We start from the raw sequence: 10,000 nt of genomic DNA, 5'->3' as shown, positions 1-10,000 counted from the left end.
AAGCTGATACAGTGTCCCTGTAAATAGCGGGGACTATATCAGTCTGATTCCTGTTCATAACCTAGTAATGTCCAGTATATTGCTTTTATACAATGCACAGTAATGTTCATTACTACGAAATAGCATATGTCCATAGAAAGCCATAGCGTAAGCCTACTCCCTCTCTCAATTTCCCCCTACAAACAGGTCAGATACCATCAGTTTTACCATCTTGTATATTTTTTTATCCATCCCATGAGTTATCACAACTCATCATAAATGGGATTAAACATGCATTTTCATGTATGTAATTTAGAAACTCGCGATGAAAATATTATTTATGCAGTAAATATCGACTTTGCAAGCTGGAATTAAGAGGCACTGACCATTATTACCAAGAAGGGGAAGCCAATAACGCATAATACATTTCACGGTGTATCTCATTTGAAGAATATATTGTTGTTAAATTAGTGTTGCATTATGTTTAGATATATCTGACTAAAATGTATAAGTCATACAAGCCATAAACTGTGAAATTGGAAAGCTTTTCTTCGGCTTCGTGACTGGCGGTAATGGATATGGGACTGAGGAGCTAAAAGGCGTGGCTTGTGACGTCATGATCAGCTCCGCGCGCTTTGATTGGTCCTAATTTTCCCTACCCCTGTACCCTTCCAGACTTGGGAAATATGCGGGTAGGCGGATAATAAATCCTAACGGTCTTCCTTTGCCGCGTCCATGACGAAGTTCGTTGGGCGAATGACTGACTGACTGACGGTGATTTTGGATGTCTGTCCTTCCTTCCTTCCTTCCTTCCTTCCTTCCTTCCTTCCTTCCTTCCTTCCTTCCGCTGCTTTTAACCAAACTGACATCAAGCGAGTAACCGGAAGCGCATCAATATTAAGCGCAGGCCAGATTTCTCACAAGATATCTTTTTTTTTTTTTGTTTTAATTTATCCAATTTTGCTTGTGTTTGTTAATAATACAAAATATCCATACCTACAATCATTGCTTACAGGAATACAATTATAAAATCTAATACCTACAAACATTGCTTACAGGAATACAATTATAAAATCTAATACCTACAAACATTGCTTACAGGAATACAATGAATACAATTATAAAATCTAATATTACAAAGAAAATCAAGAAACAAAAACAACTCTTGAACAGTTCTTCACCAAACCATGAATGAAAGAAAAAGCATGAAGCATGAATCCTTGGCGACATTTCAGCATTTCCATATAGATAGATACATAGATACATAGACAGATATATAGGTCAGTCTATCGACTGCAACATTATTATAGTTTAAAAATGCAACAGGATCTCAAATATGGTCCAAGAAAAGGACATAAAAGATAAACAAATAAATCTCAAGAGTCATAAATAAAAACCTGTCAAAGCAGAACAATAAAAAAAACATCATGTTGTATAACATTTTGAACATTGTCCCTTTTACAAGTGGAACTTGAAATGCAGCTGAATAAAGGGGAAGAAGAAGAAGCCTTATATAGTGTACAAACATTTCATGAATGACCACTACTGGACTTTCTTCCCCTGCAAAACAGCACAAAGGAAGCTGACAGACAAATTATTATACTCTAGAGAACAAAAAAATGAGAACAATATCCAGCAGTTCTTAGTCACTGCCTCATCTGCATGTAGACAGAATTCAGAGGATTATTTGACACTGTTCTGACACGTGACGATGATCTGAAAATGTCCCCAATACTTGGCAGATTGGCCAACAACCACATTTTGGCAATGGGCCACAGACTATGATCTGAGGCAGAAAAAAGTAAAAATGGCATGAGAGAATACAGCAAGAGTGATTATTATATATATCCTCTGTATTGGGAGCAATTTCAGAACACCAGGAAGAGACACCATTGCATCCACAAGCCTTGTCTCTCTCTCTGACTTCATATTTTGAGTCATCCATATATATATATATATATATATATATATATATATATATATATATATATATATATATATATATATATATATATATATATATATATATATATATATATATTTATATATATATATATATTATAGCTTGGTCTAAAACTCTTAAAGGTGATCCTTACTGATAAGCAAACATGACAATGCATATATATATAGAACAGCATAACTTGAATTATGGAGGAACAGTTCCCTGTTTATGTCAGGAGAGATCCCTGTTGAATATGGCCTTAATATTAATACAATTAAACATTTGAATAAAGTATTTATCTTAATTATTTATCCATTCATTTGAAATCATCTCTTTGACACATCAGAGAGAAAGAAGCTTTTCCTTTCCTTTCCTTTCCTTTCAGTGACAGCATGACAGAAGCACAGAAAGGACGGAGCAGAGTGCTTCTTTCAGGGGGCTTGGTCATGTGGGAAGAATGGGAGACTAAGGGAGGGAGGGAGGAGGGCCTAGAAAGTGCTAGGGAGGGAGATGGGGGAGGGGAGGTGTTGAAATGGAAGGGTATATAAATGCATATTCAGTGACTTGTAACATTATCCATTCCTCCTCCTCCTCCTCCTCCTCCTCCTCCTCCTCCTCCTCCTCCTCCTCCTCCTCCTCCTCCTCCTCCTCCTCCTCCCTGACTCAACAGTGGGAGTGTGAATGAGGCAGTGAATTATCTCTCATTTTTTCCGTGAAGCCACCCTGAGAGAGAGAGAGAGAGAGAGAGAGAGAGAGAGAGAGAGAGGTGCAGTGAAGGACAGACTTGCTGTTGATGAGCCTCTGTGGGCTTTACATTGGCATGACAAATACAGGGCTTAATACTGACCGTACTCTCTCTCTCTCTCTCTCTCTCTCTCTCTCTCTCTCTCTCTCTCTCTAAAGAAAGAAAGAAAGAATAAAGGAGGTAAAGGAGCAAAAGAGACCTGGGACGAAATTCGCCGAAAGCCTTTCGAGAGAAACGGCAGCAGCAGGAGGCAGGTTGCTTCCTTCCTTCCTTCCTTCCTTCCTTCCTTCCTTCCTTCCTTCCTTCCTGCGATGCGTCTTGTTCATCAAGTCTTCACTGTGTGACTTCCCTCTCCCTGGGGTGGAGCCTTCTTCTTCTCCTTCTCTCCTTCTTCTCTTCTTCTTCTCTCTCTCTCTTCTTCCTCTTACCTTTTCTCTTCCTTTATTCTTCTTCATCCGTTTCTTCCTCTTCATCATCCGTTTCTTCCTCCTCTTCTTATTCATCATCCGTTTCTTCCTCTTCTACTCTGAGTCCATCAAGGAGTAATTCTCCAAGCGCCTTCTCCCTGCAGATCTCCCTCAATCCCTTCACATCAAGTTCCTTTGTGGGAAAAAACCCAAAAATGTGTATTGAGTTCAGAGGCGGAAGAGTCAGCGACTGCAGCAGAAGCTTCCAGTCTCGATCTGAGGAAAGACAAAAAAGGCAGGATATTATTAACACCTTCTGTACTCGACCTCCTCTCACTCGCTCCCCCTCCTCCTCCTCCTCCTCCCCCTCCTCAACACTCACTCACTCACACACACACACACACACATATTTATATATTTTTATATATATAATGTTAAATAAACTCTATGATATGTATACAGAGAGAGAGAGAGAGAGAGAGAGAGAGAGAGAGAGAGAGAGAGGCCAATGTACTGAGACAAAACTCTTTATTGAAAGTCTCTGATGAAGAGAAAGAGGCAATTCAGAGACTTTTCTTTCAGCCAGAAACGAGTCAAAACAGTCCAAAATTAGCCAAAAATTGGTCGAAACTGGCCAAGACTGGCCTTAAATTGGTCAAAATCGTCGAAAATTGGCCAAAAATTGGACAAAATTCTCAAAAACTGGTCAAGATTGGCCAAAAATTAACCACAATCGTCCAAAATCGGCCAAAAATGGATCCGAATCGCCCAAAATTGAGGGAAATTGGCTCCAATTGGTTGCAGTTGGATCCAAAGGGCCGAAATCAGGAAAAGGGACTTTGGACCCTGGGGCATCGAGGTTGGTCTCTGACCACTGAAACTAGTCTCTAAAGACCAGAAATGGTCTAAAGGCTGAAACTGGTCTCTGATGAGTGAAACTGGTCTCTAAAGACTATAACTGGTCTCTAAAGACCAGAAATGGTCTAAAGGCTGAAACTGGTCTCTAATGAGTGAAACTGTTCTCTAAAGACTGAAACTGGTCTCTAAAGACCAGAAATGGTCCAAAGACTGAAACTGGTCTCTTAAGACCAGAAACGGTCTAAAGGTTGAAACTGATCACTAATGACTGAAACTGGTCTCTAAAGACTGAAACTGGTCTCTAAAGACCAGAAATGGTCCAAAGACTGAAACTGGTCTCTAAAGACCAGAAATGGTCTAATGGCTGACACTGATCTCTAATGACTGAAACTGGTCTCTAAAGACCAGAAATGGTCTAAAGACTGAAACTGTTCTCTATAGACCAGAAATGGTCTAAAGACTGAAACTGGTCTCTAATGACTGAAACTGGTCTCTAAAGACTGAAACTGGTCTCTAAAGACCAGAAACGGTCTAAAGACTGAAACTGGTCTCGAAAGACCAGAAATGGTCTAATGGCTGAAAATGATCTCTAATGACTGAAAATGGTCTCTAAAGACTGAAACTGGTCTCTAAAGACCAGAAATGGTCTAAAGGCTGAAACTGGTCTCTAATGACTGAAACCAGTCTCTAAAGTCTGAAACTGGTCTCTACTGACCAGAAATGGTCTAAAGAATGAAACTGGTCTCTAAAGATCAGAAACAGTCTAAAGGCTGAAACTGGTCTCTAAAGGCTAAAACTGATCTCTAAAGACCAGAAACGGTCTAAAGACTGGAACTGGTCTCTAAAGACCAGAAATGGTCTAAAGGCTGAGACTGGTCTCTAAAGACCAGAAACAGTCTAAAGACTGAAACTGGTCTCTAAAGACCAGAAATAGTCTAAAGGCTGAAACTGGTCTCTAAAGACCAGAAATGGTCTAATGGCTGAAACTGGTCTCTAAAGACTGAAACTGGTCTCTAAAGACCAGCAATGGTCTAAAGGCTGAAACTGGTCTCTAATGACTGAAACTGGTCTCTAAAGACTGAAACTGGTCTCTACTGACCAGAAATGGTCTAAAGATTGAAACTGGTCTCTAAGGACTGAAACTGTCTCTAAAGACCAGAAACAGTCTAAAGGCTGAAACTGATCTCTAAAGACCAGAAACGGTCTAATGGCAGGAAATGGTCTCTAAAGACCAGAAATGGTCTAAAGGCTGAAACTAGTCTCTAATGACCAGAAATGGTCTAAAGACTGACACTGGTCTCTAAAGACCAGAAATGGTCTAAAGGCTGAAACTGGTCTCTAATGACTGAAACTGGTCTCTAAAGATTGAAACTGGTCTCTAAGACCAGAAATGGTATAAAGATGGAAGCTGGTCTCTAAAGACTGAAACTGGTCTCTAAGGACCAGAAACAGTCTAAAGGCTGAAACTGGTCTCTAAAGAATGAAACTGATCTCTAAAGACCAGAAACAGTCTAAAGGCTGGAACTTTTCTCTAAAGACTGAAACTGGTCTCTAAACACCAAAAATGGTATTAAAGGCCAAAAATAGGTTAGAGGGTGAAACTGGTCTCTAAAACCCAAAACTGGTATCATAAAACAAACTGGTCTCTAAAGACTGAAACTGGTTTCTAAAGACCTGAAACTGGTCTCTAAGACCAAAACTGGTCTCTAAAGACTGAAACTGGTTTCTAAAGACTGAAACTGGTCTCAAAAAAAAATGGTCTCAAAAACTGAAACTGGTCTCTAAAGACTGAAACTGGTCTCTCTAAAAACTGAAACTGGTCTCAAAACTGGACTCAAAAACTGAAACTGGTCTCAAAAACTGAAACTGGTCTCTAAAGACTGAAACTGGTCTCTAAAACTGAAACTGGTCTCTAAAGACTGAAACTGGTCTTAAAAGAACTGGTCTCTAAAACTGGTCTCTAAAACTGAAACTGGTCTCTAAAGACTGAAACTGGTCTCTAAAAACTGAAATTGGTCTCTAAAGACTGAAACTGTTCTCAAAAACTGAAACAGGTCTCGAAAACTGAAACTGGTCTCTAAATCTGAAACTGGTCTCTAAAGACTGAAACTGTTCTCAAAAACTGAAACTGGTCAATAAAGACTTGAAACTGTCTCTACAGACTGAAAATGTTCTAAAAAACTGAAACTGGTCTCTAAAATTGAAACTGGTCTCAACAGGCTGAAACTGGTCTCAAAAACTGAAACTGGTCTCTAAATACGAAACTGGTCTCTTGAAACTGAAACTGGTCACTAAAGACTGAAACTGGTCTCTAAAACTGAAACTGGTCTCTAAAGACTGAAACTGGTCTCTAAAACTGAAACTGGTGTCTAAAGACTGAAACTGGTCTCAAAAACTGAAACTGGTCTCAAAACTGAAACTGGTCTCTAAAGACTGAAACTGGTCTCTAAAACTGAAACTGGTCTCTAAAGACTGAAACTGGTCTCTAAAACTGAAGCTGGTCTCTAAAGACTGAAACTGGTCTCTAAAACTGAAGCTGGTCTCTAAAGACTGAAACTGGTCTCTAAAACTGAAACTGGTCTCTAAAGACTGAAACTGGTCTAAAGACTGAAACTGGTCTCTAAAGACTGAAACTGTCTCAAAAAGTGAAACTGGTCTCTAAAACTGAAACTGGTGTCTAAAGACTGAAACTGGTCTCAAAACTGAAACTAGTCACTAAAGACTGAAACTGGTCTCAAAATCTGAAACTGGTCTCTAAAGACTGAAACTGGTCTCTAAAACTGAAACTGGTCTCTAAAGACTGAAACTGGTCTCTAAAACTGAAACTGGTCTCTAAAGACTGAAACTGGTCTCTAAAGACTGAAACTGGTCTCTAAAGACTGAAACTGGTCTTGAAAACGGAAACTGGTGTCTACAGACTGAAACTGGTCTCAAAAACTGAAACTGGTCTCTAAAGACTGAAACTGGTCTCTAAAGACTGAAACTGGTCTTGAAAACTGAAACTGGTGTCTAAAGACTGAAACTGGTCTCAAAAACTGAAACTGGTCTCTAAAGACTGAAAATGGTCTCTAAAACTCCATCACTTATCACGTTTGTGTGACGTCATCAGGTGCGTTGCCATGGGAGAAGGAAACTGATTTCAACTCTCTGCAAGTGGTGATTTCTCTCTCTCTCTCTCTCTCTCTCTCTCTCTCTCTCTCTCTCTCTCTCTCTCTCTCTCTCACTATTTCTGTATACACACACACACACACACACACACACACACACACACACACACATATATATATATATATATATATATATATATATATATATATATATATATATATATACTATAGATATATATATATATCTATATACTATATATATATATATATATATATATATATATATGATAGGATAGATTATAGGATGAGGAGGAGGAAGTGAGGAGGAGGAGGAGGAGGAGGAGGATATAGGATGAAAACAGAAATAGCATAAAATGTAGATAGATTTATCAATCTTATTATTATATTATTATATATTTTTCTAATGTCTTATATAAACACTGACCTCTTCTTCTTCTTCTTCTTCTTGATAATTGAGAGGAAATATAGGAGGAGGAGGAGGAAGAGGAGGAGGAGCTTCTTTTCAAATCTAGGAGGAGGAATGGAGGAGGAGGAGGAGGAGGAGGAGGAGGAGGAGGAGGAGGAGGACAGAAGAAGAAGGAAAAGGAACAGGAACAGTTTCTTGAGTGACGGTTGACTTTGGATGATACTGATACTCACCTTTATCAAAGTAGAGAATTAAACGAGTGGATGCTCCTCCTTCTCCCCTGCTTGTGGGAACCAAAGTCCTGTTTAGGACTTGGGCAGTGCGGTCCTCTGGAGCCTCATACATCCAGTATCTTAATGTCAGTTCCTTTGCTGAAGAAATCAAGGGAGAAAGGGGACGAAGGCTCTCCAAGTCTGTGTATCCATCATCATCAATGACCAAATCTGTGGGATGAAACAAATGAGAGGAATTTTTGAGATATTATTATTATTATTATTATTATTATTATTATTATTATTATTATTATTATTATTATTATCATGTACAACAACAGAAAATAATAATAATAATGATAATGACTGACTATATTGAAGAAAGGCAGCATAACTAAACTGTTGCTGTTTTTATTCTTATATATATATATATATATATATATATATATATATATATATATATATATATATATATATATATATATATATATATATATATATATATATATATATATATATATATATATATATATATATATATATACTATAAGATGTGATACATAGAGATAAGAGAGAGAGAGAGAGAAAGAAAAGATGCCGATGAATTTACATAACTCTTAAAAATCTCTTGAAAAGAAAACAAGCAATTCAGCGCCATTTCTTCCTCTTCTTCTTCTTCTTCCTCAGAGTTGCTTCTACGCAAACGACTCAGGAGGAGGAGGAGGAGGAGGAGGAGGAGGAGGAGGAGGTCACTACCAAAGATGAAGAAGAAGAAGAAGAAGAAGAAGAAGAAGAAGAAGCAGAGAATAACTAAAGAGCTAAAGTAGTTTGAGTGATGGCTGAAGGCTTTAGTGCTTTATAATTAAGGGAGTAAAGGTTGAAGAAGAAGAAGAAGAAGAAGAAGGAAAAGAAGTTCCTACTTACCTAATTCATCCACTGGATGCAAAACCTCCTCCTGTGTGCATTCCCTTAGATCCATCTGGATACGAAGCTTCGTCTTGATGCTGGAGTGAGTCGCTGCTTCCAGAGTTGTGTTGATTGGAGAAATATTTCTTCGTACTTCTTGATGGGAAAAGTCAATGCAATCTCTTTGGGCCTCAGTTTAGGCAGTAAGGACGGAAGGACATAAAGACTCTTGGGTTCTCTGAACGTTACTCGGTTCTTCAGAGAAGTTTCTCTCTCCATCTGTGACACCAGTGATTCCAGAACCTTCTGGTCCAGTCTGGTTTCAATACATGGATCCAAAAGATCATCATGTTTGTAACCAACAGAGAGTCTGTATGATACATAGAGTTCATGGAGATGATGTATTGTATTATACAATACATCTCTCTCAGTACTGTAAAGTATTCCAGTTATGAAGGAAATGACTTCTCTGAATTTCTTAAATAACTGTCTTAGATCTCTTCCGTCCCATAATCCTTTTGACAATAGCACATCTAGAATACGGTTTCCTCTTAGTGGCCTTCTAATTGATGTGATGATGTTTTGAATGATGTTGCCTCTTCGTGGCCTTCTAATTGATGTGATGATGTCTTGAATGATGTGTCCTCTTCGTGGCCTTCTAATTGATGTGATGATGTCATCGCAGATGCTGCCTGCAGCTGCAAACTCCTGCTCACTTCTGTGTCTGTGGCAGTAGACCTTTACAATCTCCAGTTGCTTCTTTGTTTTCTTTATGGAGAAATAGGATGACATGATGGCTTCAAAGTTCTGAAGCACCTCTTGCTGGTGCTTCTCATTTTCAAAGGTTTCTTTAATTTCATCTTCAAAGCTTCTGACATCTGCCTCAGACCATTCATATTTTTCCTCAGTGTAATGCTTCAGAGACCATTTTCTGTACAGTGCATCAAATGCCTCCAGTGATTCTTTAGAGACTCTTGTCTTTTTGGAGATTCTCTTGATCTTGTGCTTTCTCAGCTGTAAGTAGACTGATGTCCTGGTGTTCATTTCATCCCTTAACTCTGGACACTCAATGTAAAGGAGGATGAACAGGTTAAAATACAGTGGGGTTTGCAGGATGTCTCTAGTGCCAGCGTTCATTTCTTCTATTTTCTGAAGCAGCTCTTTCTTCATTTGCTCCTGTTGGGTGACGTCATCATCTTTCAGCAGGTGGCCAATGAGCTTTTCTGTGAGCGATTTCATGTCCTCTTCCTGAAGACCTGAAACTTTGAGGTTGACTCTGGAACGTTTTCCTTTGTTCACAATTTCTGTTAGTTCCTCTGTATTCCCTGGACGTGTTGTGACAACAAACTTCATCTTATTTGAATTAAGTGCTAATATATTTGTGAAAAGTTTTCTTGAATTGATGTTGTACTCGTCA

The 10,000-nt window shown here is 38.6% G+C and overlaps 1 protein-coding gene across 1 annotated transcript; it reads right to left on the bottom strand.

Moving 5' to 3' along the window:
• Nucleotides 1-3,069: 3,069 nt before the first annotated feature.
• On the bottom strand, nt 3,070-9,994 carry LOC136838023 (uncharacterized). The gene is made up of 3 exons (XM_067102885.1): nt 8,602-9,994; nt 7,699-7,908; nt 3,070-3,349 (listed from the first exon to the last, which is right to left on the bottom strand). Exon 1 carries the CDS (start codon nt 9,934-9,936, stop codon nt 8,647-8,649), a length of 1,290 nt encoding a protein of 429 aa, XP_066958986.1. The 5' UTR covers nt 9,937-9,994; the 3' UTR covers nt 3,070-3,349; nt 7,699-7,908; nt 8,602-8,646.
• Nucleotides 9,995-10,000: the final 6 nt, after the last annotated feature.

Source organism: Macrobrachium rosenbergii, unplaced genomic scaffold, assembly GCF_040412425.1.
Source record: "Macrobrachium rosenbergii isolate ZJJX-2024 unplaced genomic scaffold, ASM4041242v1 13908, whole genome shotgun sequence".
In the NCBI taxonomy this organism is placed as follows: Eukaryota; Metazoa; Arthropoda; class Malacostraca; order Decapoda; family Palaemonidae; genus Macrobrachium; species Macrobrachium rosenbergii.
The sequence above is the reverse complement of the archived record's forward strand: the minus strand, read 5'-3'. Positions and strand labels throughout refer to the sequence as shown.

Excerpts from the sequence above, each read along its gene's own strand:
- LOC136838023 (XM_067102885.1), bottom strand. The coding sequence starts at position 9,936 with ATGAAGTTTGTTGTCACAACACGTCCAGGGAATACAGAGGAACTAACA.